Source organism: Carassius auratus, unplaced genomic scaffold (assembly GCF_003368295.1).
Source record: "Carassius auratus strain Wakin unplaced genomic scaffold, ASM336829v1 scaf_tig00033559, whole genome shotgun sequence".
NCBI classification, from domain to species: domain Eukaryota; kingdom Metazoa; phylum Chordata; class Actinopteri; order Cypriniformes; family Cyprinidae; genus Carassius; species Carassius auratus.
The window spans coordinates 1-14,412 of NW_020526092.1; the positions used below are offsets into that span (position 1 = coordinate 1).

A 14,412-nucleotide genomic window follows, 5' to 3' on the forward strand; every position below is an offset into this window, starting at 1 on the left:
GGAATGACTGGTCTTCTGCATGTTGGTGAATCCAAGAGATATCACCAGATCTCTACTCTATTTTTGTTCAGTGTGGATGTAATGTTCTAAAAAGAATAATCACCCTTCACACTTGTGTTTTATATATGGGTGGCACCACCTCCTTGATACAATTAGTAAGCAATAAATTGTAGTCTTGATTATAAATCATTTTGCATTGTAAAAAACAAACAAACAAACAAAAAAACACAATTTTACGGCACTAGCATGAGTGACTTTTTGACCCAATCTAAGAAACTTTCCCAATACACACAGTATAGCACATTCTCTAGCAAGCATGATGGAATGATCAGCACTGAAATGAAATGAATGACTTGACTAAATGGGATTTGGGAGCAGAAACAACTGAACACAGAGTGTGAAGTTGATATGAGTATTTATTTTACTTGGCTAAATGGATACTTATAATTAATAGTATATGATCTGTATTAATACATTACATGATTGAAGGTTAAAGACAACATGTAATCAAATTTGAACTTGTATTCTTTTTTAGATGTCTTTGTAAAGTTTTCTAATGTAACAAAGGTTAACTGACTCAATGACCCAACCAAATATTGATTAAACCAAATGAACCCTACTAATTACTCCGCTTCACATCAAAATATATCACATTGCGGAAGCTAAATGTTTTGTATATGGCATTTCATGTTGTCTTTAACACATCTAAATGTGAAAATAATGGCTAAAATGCATGCTTAACACAAGTTTTATTTAAATTAACTGAATTTCAGTGTTTCTGCTACCCAAATTTTCTTCAGCATGACATGAATTCTCACCTTGGTGTAGTAGGCGTTGCTAGTTTTGGCCGCTGCACACTGACGGTCAACAAGGAAGCAATACCTCCGTCTCTCTTCAGACAGGGCATTCTTGTAGCTCTCAGAGATGTATTTATCCAGCTCATTTTGTTTGCTGGTGATGGTCTCGACGTACTGAGGGACAGGGAAGGTGGTGTGTAGCAGACATAAAAAAATGACAAACAATGCCCCAGTTTAACACAGCCTGATGTAATAAAGGCCATGCCAGAAGAAACCACACATTTCAAATGACAACCATGTAGGCTTGCTGTTACTCTCATTGTATGGAAGCAAATGGAATGCTGAATCTCAATAATACATAGTAAGCAAAGCTGGTAAGGGCTGAATTTAACTGGCCTAATAAAAAATTAAATTAAAATAAAATAAAACTCAAGTATCCCAACATAAAAATGACCAAGGCTGCTGCCTCTGTAAAGATCACGCCACAACCAAAACAACATCTAACAAGGACATAAACCTTGCAGGAATTGGATGCAATCCAAACTGTGCACACACAGTGACACACATCATAAGGTTATTCAACCTGTGTAGATATTGTAATATCATAGAGTTTTGCTGATTCATTCCCACCAAGTGTTAATGAACAATCACTGTTTGCAAGTATATTATTAGTCTAAAGTTAGAAAAGGTCATTGCATCATGCAAAAATGTATTATGGGTTCATAGTGATGTATGAAAATTAAAAACTTAAATTAAATTTATGCATTTAGCAGACGCTTTTATCCAAAGCGACTTACAGTGCATTCAGGCTATCAATTTAACATATCATGTGCTCCCAGGGAATCAAACCCCCAACCTTGCGCTTGCTTGCTTGCTATCGCAGTGCTCTACCAGTTGAGCAACAGGAACACTGTATGAATGTGTACAATGTTCACACAGACTCTCAATCTTAGAGTTTCATGGGTTAGGTGCCTTGGAAAGCTGAAATGAATAAAGCAATGTCTCATCCAATGTTTAAAACTGATTTGGTACACATCTGGTCTATGACACCAGCACCAAAACACAGTTTTGTAGGTTTATTTAATCTGATGCACATCAGATAGACTTGTTTATAATGCTTTAGCATTTAACTAATGTGAAAAAGAACACGAGAGATGAAAGAGAGGAAGAAATAATGAAATGCAAAGAGCTACAATACCTCAGCTTTTAAATAGGAAACAGATGTTATGTCAAATATGAAAGTAGGTACTGAGTTGTCAAGCTAGTTTATATTTAATCAGCCTGTAGGTAAAACACTAAATGTAAAATGTAGCATTTCCAGGAAGCTCTCTGATCATGAGCGCGAGATTGGTCAACTGCTGAATGCACAAAAACAGCTGAATGCTAAATATTTCGGCCCATAGCATCAACTCCAAAGAGTGAGTCACATCACATCAAGCTTAAAAGACATCTACTTTTGACATGTTACTTTATTTAAAGCGACCTGGGAATTGCTCAGCAAAAAATTCTAAGTGACAGGAAAGAAAACGCTGAGGGCAAAGCATGGTTGTTACACTTTTCCTCAAATAATATCTCTTCTCTACAGGATCTGACAAAGTTAGAAACTACAAACTTTGCAGGTCCAAACTCTCTCCCAGGTCCTCGCCACTACACCTCGCACATCTGTTGCTAGTGCGTATCTTGAGATCAGGGAGTGAGGTTTACCTGCACAGCACCTACTTGCTGGCTTCCGTTACACTCACCCCCTTAAACCTCACTGCCATCCGGGTCACGGCACCAATGTAACCCCTCTCTCCCGGGTCCTCACCACCACACCTCGCACTCGCGGTCGAGGGGGGTTCGAACCTGGGTCTCCGGCATAAGAGGCGGACACAGGAGGCTAAATGAGATCAGGGAGGCCTATAGACTGCATGTTTTGTATGCTAATGGATCAGATATGATGGTCTATCTTTTTCTTTTCAGATAATGACAGCACTATAGCAAAGGATCTTCTTTGTATTTAATGACCCATGGTCAAGACCTCTTTTTCTGCTCCTTTTAAATGTTCTTGCAGTGTCTGAGTCATGAGTACATTTACATGTGCAGTTCAAGTAGAACGCTAAGATTAAACTTTGTGCACTTACAAAAACTTCAGACATAGAACCAGCACAAGTCCATTGCCAGGTTGGTACAAGTACAAAAATGCACAGGCAATACTCAAATGTATCATATATTTCTGCATCTTACAATTACAAGATGACCCTACACTGGCTAGTCTTCACTTTTAATAGCGAATGCTGCCAGTAATTAATTAAATTCTTCGTTCCTAGTTGTTAAGAAAAGTGGATGAAACCAATGTTTTTTTCTGTCAGAGAAATGAGTGCATTACACTGGTCACAGTAGTAATATTGGCAAAGGGGATCTGGAACAGACCTGTGTTTCTCTATTAATCAGGGAGAATGATCCAAAAAAATCTCTAAAATAGGCCAAAAACCGTTATGGTACCATGTAGTGAGTTTTTGTAGTATTCTGTTCATGCCATCTCTGAAAGCAAACTCTCCACAGCATGACGCAGAGCAGGGACCACATGTAAAATTCATCCATGGTTCAAACCGCTAAGTGGAATGAAAACATACACACACCTATAAATAATTGACCAAAGCTATTACAGAAAAATAAAAAAAAACATTATAGAAAACTGACATTTAAGAAATCTCATGAGAGAGTTGACACACGTGGGGAACCATGGGAAGGGTTTACACATACACAGTGTTTTCTCAGGGCTAAATCTCAGCTTTCACACCTAGTAAACTGCTCAAAAAAAAATCATGGGGATTGTCTGGGGTATATGAGCTGAGGCTCACATCGATTCATACATCTTTTTTCTTTCTTTTTCTATTTTTTTTTTTTACCTGAAGCCCTTTGCCACACAAAGCTATGAAGCACAAGCTAAACTAACAATCAGAATGTAATCTCCATTTCCAATCTATATGCACTCCTTACATCAGAGCTGCATACTGTATCAAAGAAAATAAGTAGACCTAGATCAGCACCTCTGTTTCTGCTTGGCTCTGAATTCGTTGAGGTCTACCAAAGGCCAAGATTTGCAACATAAAACCACATAATCAGAACATGGTGGTTTCAGGCAGGAGAATTTAAATGGAAATTCAATTAAAAGAAATGCCTATAGCTGCTTAAATATTGCATATAAATTAATCTAACGTTTTATTATATTTTAAGTGAATAAAAACAAATCATCACTTAATTAGCTGGTGAAAGAACACCAAAATGTTTTTCCAGTTTTCATATTGGAGCCACTCAACATGAAACAGCTTCTTTTCTTTCAGTTACAGAAATTCTTTAAATTAATTTCTTTGAACTCAATCAATAAGTTCAATAAATTACATTTTCCTGCCATTCCAATTTAAATTTCTCAACTCAAATTCAGCTTCCCGTTGACCATGGGCAATTGAATTCAAATGTAAACTCACAAATTCAAGGGAAGCTAATTTTTAAGTTATGGATTTTGGCCCACCCTGATCCAGTATAACAAATCAATCATCTCTGATGTTTGGCTCACTGATCCTCCTACAGTTTTTGTTAAAACCCGGAACAGGAAGTTCACGTTAAAGCAGAGTCCACAGCATGTTATGCAACAGTGTGTTCCACGCCACTGTGAGGAGCACACCTACTGCTAATGGCACAACACTCCCACTTTCCCCTGACCTCGCACCTGGTGACGACGGTAGCGAGAGGCGTACGTTCAAAAACAAACAGCGATCCCCGACAATTCAACCCCCATACAATAAGGCCTCGATGAGCAAAAGCACAAGGACACCACACACAATGCAACCCACTCAAAACAAGAACAATATTGTATGAAAGGACTTCAGCCAAACAGAGTGGGATTTTCTTTAGCACCTAAAAAGCCAAACAGACTAAAACTGGAATCATTTTTTCGGTTCACAGCTTATTGCCTGATTCAGTGCAAAGCAGGGAGCATGAAAAGAGCAACAGCATATCGGATTATAAAAATATTCCTTTATCGATATCTCTGAATAAAGCTTGTGAATAACCATGATGTCTGCAAGTTTTTTATGAATCTTTTTGTTATGAATAATATTGTTATTGTAGCAAAGCAAAAATATGTCGGAAAATCCTGTGTGAATATCCATCAGCACTTTAGCCAGGTGTAAAAATACAATCACACATTCTGATAAAGTTTTAACATATATACTTATATTTAATTTTCTCATTCTCTCTCAAATCTATTCAAAGGTGTATGTTCAAACTGTACTTCCAGAAATAGACAAGTTTACAGAATTCTAAAGTCAGGAACATGTTTGTCTTTAATAGCATTCTGTAAAGAAAAATATGTGATGGAAATTACATTTTACATAAGGCAAATTTCAGTCATGTATCTTAAAATATGTATCTTAAATACAAATAATATTTTATCCCAGCATGAAGTATCAGAATGCACAGACATCACATTTCCAAAACTTTGATTTTAAGACTAATTGATTTATGTCTGTCTTTTGTACACTGAGGGAAATTTTAAAGAAATAGTTCATCCACAAATAAACTCTCTCATTTACTCAGCCTCACGTTGTTCCAAATCTGTATTACTTTCCTCCATGCAACAAAAAATTACAAGATATGAAGACTAACATTTATAATTACATTGAAAAGACTTGACACTCTATTCCAAGCAATTAGAATTAATGAAGACTAGAGCTTCCAAGCTTTAAAAGCGCCATAAAAGTATCATAAACATGGTCAAGCCAAATGATTTGTAATATTTCAGGTCTTCTAAGTCATACAATAGAGCTTAGAATGATAAAAATAAATAAAAGTTGTTTGGTCTTTGGGAAAAAGTTGTTACACAAAAGAAGGTTTTAAATTTTTAAATCATATGAGGCAGAATAAATGGTGCCAGCTTTCTCATTTTTGGTGTACCTCCACCAAAATTTTTGGTGTACCTCCACCTGAAATTTGAAGAGCAGCATTGACTCACCTGCATCTCCTTGTCTCCATATTTGGAGGGGTTCTTGCTGCCCTGACTCTTCCTGCGCAGTTTCTTCAGCTCGGCCTGGCACTTCTCCAGACTCTCTCCTTTGCTTCTGTGTTCCATCTGGTATTTCTTCAGAGCTGCCTGCCAGATAAAATAAAAAGGCTCTCATCGCAATCGACCCCTAACAATATCCAAATGGAAAAGACGGGGAACTAAATAGTTGTATTTAAAAAAAATGAATCAAACAACTATTCCAGAAAGACCTCAAGTGGCTAAATGCCAACAAGAACAGAATGAGATTGGGCTCTCTCGAAGTATGCTTTATTTCTTTATTTTCAGCATATCCTGAGCTTTAAAGATTCGAATAAATGTTAAAAGTGTGCCAATTGTGAATCGGCTGTTTCTTAACAATGCTTAACTGACCTGAACCAAGCATCTAAGAACATGAAGGTCATCACGTGTTCTTTACTAATGGGAACTTGGATAAATCAGCCCAATCAGGTCTTTTATTGTCCTCAAAGGGTCTTCCCAGAACCCCCTGCTTGACGGATTCATTGTGTTTCAGACCATACATCTTTGTTTGCACTAGTTTTCACTGCCAAAGCTGCCTTCCACATTTGATTGAGCCTGACGCAGTTTATTTTTCATCCTTACTATGTGTGGGACAGAAAGCATGGGAGTGTAGTTCATTATTTCTGTCAACGCTGGAAATGGGTGACCGAATAAATGTGGCTTTGATTTCTTGCCAAGACGCTGATGGTCAATCTAATGCATATACAAACAAGCCTGTTAGACATCCCAGTAAGAAGACTTCTCAATCTATGATGCTGAAAGTCTCATTTCAGATGCCAATCTGATCGCTCATGCATGTAAAAAGATTTCTCTGTAGTAAAAACACAGATGAGAAGAGCCTTTTAAAGGACAATGGTGTAATGCTGCTAATACTCTTGCTTTCATTACATTCAGTAAACTCAATTATTGCCTTTAAAAAATGTGTTATTTGGATATGGATAAGGACAATTAAGTAAAAAGGGGAAGAAATCTAGTTATGTTACTGGAAGTGACTTTATGCATTTCAATTTAATAAAGAAACAGAGACAGAGACAGTGCTTAGTTCATTGAGTCAGGTGAAAGAACAAAATATTATGGGAAAAAGTTAACATGCTGTGTTTTTGTAAAATTCAGACATTGCGATCGGGAATTTCATGTAAGGGTGAAGGACTTCCTCATGCTGATTTCGCAACTGGTTCAAGCTGTGATGACCAATTGATTCTGCTTGGTTTGTAAGTGTGTGTGTGTGTGTGTGTGTGTGTGTGTGTGTGTGTACTTGTCTACCTATCCAACAGGGGACCATGGTGTCGTTACACACTCACCAACAGGGGACCTCAGAGCTAAGAGGGGACATTTTTCAGGTCCCCTGTTAGACATGCCTTAAATCATGCTAAAATCAACTGAAAAAGCCCCTGGTGAAGTTTTTTTAATTTTGACCAAGTGGGGACCTGGACGTGTGTGTGTGTTTAAACTCATTCTCAGCAGCGCCCCTGTAGGCCGGGGCAGGAACTGTAAGGGCAAATTCACACACGTCGTTCACACTCCTCTATTGTCTGAATGCCTGCTGTTCCAGAGAGGCTCTGAGGCTCTGAGAGGAGATTGAACACAAAACAGTCTTTTAAACTCATAAACTCTTCTAAACTCTTAAAACATTCATATTCTCAAACATCCAGGAGGACCACATTACAGTGAGGCAAAATAGTGTCTGAATTATTAGCATTATTATTTTTTTTAATGCAACAATCAATATATAATTTTTGAAAAACTGACATATTATAACCAAAACTTCCTCATAAAGTAGACTACCAGTAAATTTGATAAAAAAATATTCTGACAATAGACCTGACCATTTTTTGCTCAAGTGCTATCTGACATTATCAAGATAAATTTGTTCTGACAGTTTAACTCTGAGTTCTTGTCATCTTTTATTACCATTGTCTAAACTATAGCAAATAAACTGTGATAATGTGTGAAATGTTCAAGGTGTCTGAATAAATGTAGTTTTTACTGTATACATACACAATATACGTATATGTACTTATAATACTGACACATTGAGAAGTGTCATTATAGTTAGTTTGTTAGTACTTAGTTTCTTTATTTTTCAAATAATAATAATAGTAATAAAAAGTAGTAATATAATTAGAGTCAGCCAGCTGTCAACAGTTCAAGGGCAGAGGTAATGCCTCTTATAATTAACTATATATATATATATATATATATATATATATATATATATATATATATATATATATATATATATATATATATAATTATTATTATTTTTTTTACATTTATTTGACATTTTCTTTGCTTAACCCCAATACACTTCTCAACGTATGAATGCAATCAAAACCCATTCCTGAGAAGGTCCTATCAGTGATGATAATTTGATCAGACAGATAGACAGATGGATGGATGGATAGATGGATAGAACAGATAGATGGAATAGTGCTAATGTGATCTGAACACTTAGGTCCCCTGTTAAATGGTAAACTGCGACATCTCTTTGGTTGCTTTGACATTTCTTGCCAATTTCATGTTAAATTTGAAAATATTCAATTGGCTAAATTTCTAAATCAATGTTACAATCAACATATACTGTAACATTATATTATCATCCTTGCCATAGCATTCAGAGATGGTGAGAATGTGAAATATTGTTAAATGTAAGGTCAGCTGATCAGGCGTCACACTTCACCATCTAACAGGGGACCAGTGTGCTTTACTCTAGAGAAATCACCACTACATGCACAGATCTGTTGCCGTGTATGTTTAGTATGTACAGTTTAGCTTGTGTGGAATTGTTTTTATTATTTGACTTTTTTCTGTTCAACACAAACAAAAATGACCCTCATTGGCCGATAAGAAACATCAAAGGAGGATTTGTTGTAGAGTGTTTGACAAAATTAATGTCTTGTAATCTATAATGTACGCTCAGCACCACCGAGTGTTCCCGTGATCATTAAATCGAAACATGTACGCGTATTTAAAAGCAATTTTAATACCCCGCATTTTGAGAGTGACTCCCTGATGCTCGCAAGTTAGGCTTCATAACATATCTAGACTGTTATTAGTATGTAGGCTATAACAGGTTTTGTAGTTGTCTATAGATCTGTTATCTTTCTCTATTTGAACTTTGAATATATAGAGAGCACTTATTGTTTCTACTTAATACAACTATTATGTTATTTGTTATGTGTTTATTTGTATGTTCAGTTTGTGAAAAGGATTTCACTTTCAGTCGGTCACTCTCAACGTCACATCGGTGATGACCGACACATTGTGATCCCAATTCTAGAAGCTCATAATTCATGTACGGTTCCAATGTCTAAAGAGACTCAGATAAAATCATGCAGGAGAGAATCCAGGCAGTTAAACAAAACCTTTTACACAGCTTGAGATAAAACACATCAAAACTGACGTAATAAATGTCCCTGTCCACAGTGTTTGTCTGTTGATGCAAAGGTATCTTAATGAAACCAGTGAAATACCCTGCACATGGACAAACTGCACTAAATGGACAAACTAAATATTTACGCCAAGGGTTAACTGTAAACTGACATTAAGAACTTTTACTTACAAAGTGTTGTTAAAATTAAATTTAAGATTTTAAGATGAAATGTAAGATTTTTTTCAAGCATTTTTTACAACATCTGCTGAATAGTTAGTAAAATATGCTACTCATGTCAAACAAAATTGTTTTTGACAGAAAAAAGTTCAATAAGTAAAAACTATAAACACCGTAGTCCACGATAAACCCTTTAAATTGAACAGTATTCGTCAGTAATAGAATTGTTGAGTTTTAAGCTCCAGAATCTTTAAAGTGCGTTTGTTATTAGAGAAAGGGCAAATCAGCCAGACATGTATCGCACATCACCATCTAACTGGGGACCAAAGTCATTTTATCTAACAAATGCACTCTTTACTATTAAACGTACTGACCTGCAATTGTTACCTTAAAGAGCTCTTTCTGCTGTTTTTACCCATACAATGTCAAAAGTTTTGTTGGTGAAAACTGAAGTGTAAATTTGGTTCAATGATGTTCAATAATTTTTTTCACTTAAACAAAATCAGTTCATTTCAATGTTTCCATGTTTAGGTCACCATTTTGTTCACTACTGCATGGTCATTTCCACACAGGCTAAACTGTACATACTAAACATACACGGCAACAGATCTGTGCATGTAGTGGTGATTTCTCTAGAGTAAAGCACACTGGTCCCCTGTTAGATGGTGAAGTGTGACGCCTGATCGGCTGACCTTACATTTAACAATATTTCACATTCTCACCATCTCTGAATGCTATGGCAAGGATGATAATATAATGTTACAGTATATGTTGATTGTAACATTGATTTAGAAATTTAGCCAATTGAATATTTTCAAATTTAACATGAAATTGGCAAGAAATGTCAAAGCAACCAAAGAGATGTCGCAGTTTACCATTTAACAGGGGACCTAAGTGTTCAGATCAACATTAGCACTATTCCATCTATCTATCTATCTATCTATCTATCTATCTATCTATCTATCTATCTATCTATCTATCTATCTATCTATCTATTAAAAAAATGCACAAATTGGCCTCCAAGATCAAACCGGTCCCCAGTTAGATGGTGAAGTATGACGTGATCTGTTTGGTTGCCTTTACATTTAACAAATTACATTTATTTATTTATTTATTTATTTATTTATTTATTTATTTCTGAATATAATGGCAATGCTGATAATACCCTACAAAAAAATGGAGCCTCTGGAAAATGTCAGTGTTAAACAGCTAAAGTAGCTTGGTTAAAAGGTGTTTTACTGAACTCAATTGAAATTTTTCAATGCAGCAAGCTAACATATAATATTGTTTCTTAAGTTAAAATATAATATTGTTTCTTAAGTTAACATATGATGTTTCTTAAGTTAACATACAATGATGTTTCCTAAGTTAACATATAATGTTAATGTGTCTGTGATGTAAGAAGAGGTGATTCAGTCTAACAGGCGTCACACGTCACCATCTAACTGGGGACCAAACTCATTTTATCTAACACATGCACTCTTTACTGTCAGAAGTATTGACATGCAATTGTTACCTTAAAGAGCTCTTTCTGCTCTTTTTAACCTGTACATTTGTTTTGTTGGTGTAAATTAACATAAACTTATCATTATGCTTTACTGGAGAAATTAATGTAATTATTTTTTCTCCTCTCCTTTTATTGTTTGATTAGCATTAATGCCAACACTTAACTCAAGCCACAAGACAAGATTTTTACAGATAAAAAAAAAAGGAATCTTAATGACCAACTTCTGGTCTAAAAATGTTTGACTGGGAAAAATCATCTTGCAATAAATATAATTTCAGTTCTACTTTCTGAGTATGAATTATCATATGCAGTAAAAACAACAACACTCAAGCTGTGTAAAAGGTTTTGTTTAACTGCCTGGATTCTCTCCTGCATGATTTTATCTGAGTCTCTTTAGACATTGGAACCGTACATGAATTATGAGCTTCTAGAATTGGGATCACAATGTGTCGGTCATCACCGATGTGACGTTGAGAGTGACCGACTGAAAGTGAATCCTTTTCACAAACTGAACATACAAATAAACACATAACAAATAACATAATAGTTGTATTAAGTAGAAACAATAAGTGCTTTCTATATATTCAAAGTTCAAATAGAGAAAGATAACAGATCTATAGACAACTAGAAAACCTGTCATAGCCTACATACTAATAACAGTCTAGATATGTTATGAAGCCTAACTTGCGAGCATCAGGGAGTCACTCTCAAAATGCGGGGTATTAAAATTGCTTTTAAAATACGCGTACATGTTTCGATTTAATGATCACGGGAACACTCGGTGGTGCTGAGCGTACATTATAGATTACAAGACATTAATTTTGTCAAACACTCTACAACAAATCCTCCTTTGATGTTTCTTATCGGCCAATGAGGGTCATTTTTGTTTGTGTTGAACAGAAAAAAGTCAAATAATAAAAACAATTCCACACAAGCTAAACTGTACATACTAAACATACACGGCAACAGATCTGTGCATGTAGTGGTGATTTCTCTAGAGTAAAGCACACTGGTCCCCTGTTAGATGGTGAAGTGTGACGCCTGATCGGCTGACCTTACATTTAACAATATTTCACATTCTCACCATCTCTGAATGCTATGGCAAGGATGATAATATAATGTTACAGTATATGTTGATTGTAACATTGATTTAGAAATTTAGCCAATTGAATATTTTCAAATTTAACATGAAATTGGCAAGAAATGTCAAAGCAACCAAAGAGATGTCGCAGTTTACCATTTAACAGGGGACCTAAGTGTTCAGATCAACATTAGCACTATTCCATCTATCTATCCATCTATCTATCTATCTATCTATCTATCTATCTATCTATCTATCTATCTATCTATCTATCTATCTATCTTTAAAAAATAAAAAAAAATTAGCCTCCAAGATCAAACCGGTCCCCAGTTAGATGGTGAAGCATGACGTGATCTGTTTGGTTGCCTTTACATTTAACAAATTACTTTTATTTTATTTATTTATTTCTGAATATAATGGCAATGCTGATAATACCCTTAAAATAGAGCCTCTGAAAAATGTCAGTGTTAAACAGCTAAAGTAGCCTGGTTAAAAGATATTTTACTGAACTCAACTGTAACATATAATATTGTTTCTTAAGTTAACATATGATATTGTTTCTTAATTTAACATATAATGTTAATGTGTCTGTGATGTAAGAAGAGGTGATTCAGTCTAACAGGCGTCACACCGTCACCATCTAACTGGGGACCAAACTCATTTTATCTAACACATGCACTCTTTACTGTCAGAAGTATTGACATGCAATTGTTACCTTAAAGAGCTCTTCATTTTACTTTATTTTTGCTATCCTCAAATTAACTATGGTGTCTTGTTTGTTTTGTCTTAATATTTTTTGGTTTGACTGAAACAAATATATATATATATCTGTGTGATTGCATTCATATATTGAGAAGTGTATTTGTATTAGTGTCAAGCCCAGAAAATATCTGCACGTCATACTAATTTATTAAACATTTTGGATTTCTATCAGAATATTTCTTCAATGGTGATATAGTGTGAATGTTTCAAAGTTTAGAATTGCATTTAAATACAGTTAGATTGTAAAGAAAGACTTGGTACAACTGCCCTTGTGTTTGCACACACAGTTGCATTGCAGTCTATGGAGGTCCTCTGTTGGATAGGTAGACGTCACTCAGGTCCCCACTTGGCATGTTTTTAAAAAAAAAATAAAAATTCATTTTTTCAGTTATATTATGAAAAAAGACCTCAAATGAAAATTTTGTATGTAATTTTTGTTTCTTAAAAATGACCAGAAACACTGGTCCCCTCTTGGTCAGTGTAGAGCGATAGTCCCCTCTTAGTAACATAGACGTGTATGTGTGTGTGTGTGTGTGTGTGTGTGTACATATATACATATCACCACACTGTTGGCAACAGAAAACAGCCTTTTTTTCGTCCGTGAAATGTTAGCAGAATGTTGCAAATGTGATCACAACTTAAATGTCTGTGTATGTTTATAAACTTACATTTAAGTAGCGAACATCCAATTCCACTTTTTTCTCCAGTTCTGTGAGTAGTTCATTGTGGAATGATTTCAGCTGAAAATTACAGTAGACAAATACATTTTATATCATATACACGAGCACTACAGTGAAACATACCAGCAATTTTCCTCTCATATGACAAATTAATTCTGCATTTGATTACACATTTCACACCCCAAACTCACTAACACTGCCAAAATAACCTTACAGAACTAAAACTGATGTCCTATCAATAATATACTAATTAACAGACGTTTAGTCAATTTTCAGAGGGACTAAGATATGGTTTGCATAACATCTGCAGCTGTGTGTTTACACATGTAAACTAGTAAAAGGGACTACTGCCCTTCGTTTATATACAGAACGTCTAAGTCGATGTGACATTTTGAGATGCCACTCCCTTTCATTCCTTATCCTGGAGGCTAATGGAGCTTCTTAGATACAGCCTGATTGACTCAGTCATGTTGTGAGAAAATGTAATGAGAAAATGTGAGCCTATGAGGCAATTCGATCTTCATCAAGTTAATGATACTCACCATGTCCTCCAGCTGCATTTGGATCTGTCTGTGAACCTCCGCCATCTGAAAAAGCACATCCCTTGAGAGAGAGAGATAGAAAGAGGAAATAGATTAAACTGTCACTGTAATACTTTTGCACCTGATATCAGGACACCATGCAGTCTGACAAAGGTGCAGGGAAGAGAAAAAAAGAGAAAAATAAAGACAAATGATGAACCAGATGGGCCGTCAGTCAAGCTTAAGGTGCAAGAAAATATCTGATGAACAAAATAGAATAAATTAAATAAAAACACCACAAAATATCAAACCATATAACCAAATAAATAAAAGATCACAGACAAAAAAAGTAATAATAAAATATTCTTCATAAAGATGCATACCAAACAAAATAAAAGAAAGTATTCATGGTAAAAGCAGTAAAAGCATATTGCAAGTGCATGTTAAAT

General features: G+C 35.3%; 1 protein-coding gene across 1 annotated transcript; it reads right to left on the bottom strand.

The window, feature by feature from the left end:
* Nucleotides 1-785: 785 nt before the first annotated feature.
* On the bottom strand, nt 786-14,044 carry LOC113081279 (brain-specific angiogenesis inhibitor 1-associated protein 2-like; the record flags this gene model as incomplete). Its single annotated transcript, XM_026253352.1, has 4 exons — nt 13,985-14,044; nt 13,431-13,502; nt 5,794-5,931; nt 786-971 (listed from the first exon to the last, which is right to left on the bottom strand). Coding segments are annotated over exons 1-4 (441 nt in total), but the record flags the coding sequence as incomplete, so codon positions are not given.
* Nucleotides 14,045-14,412: the final 368 nt, after the last annotated feature.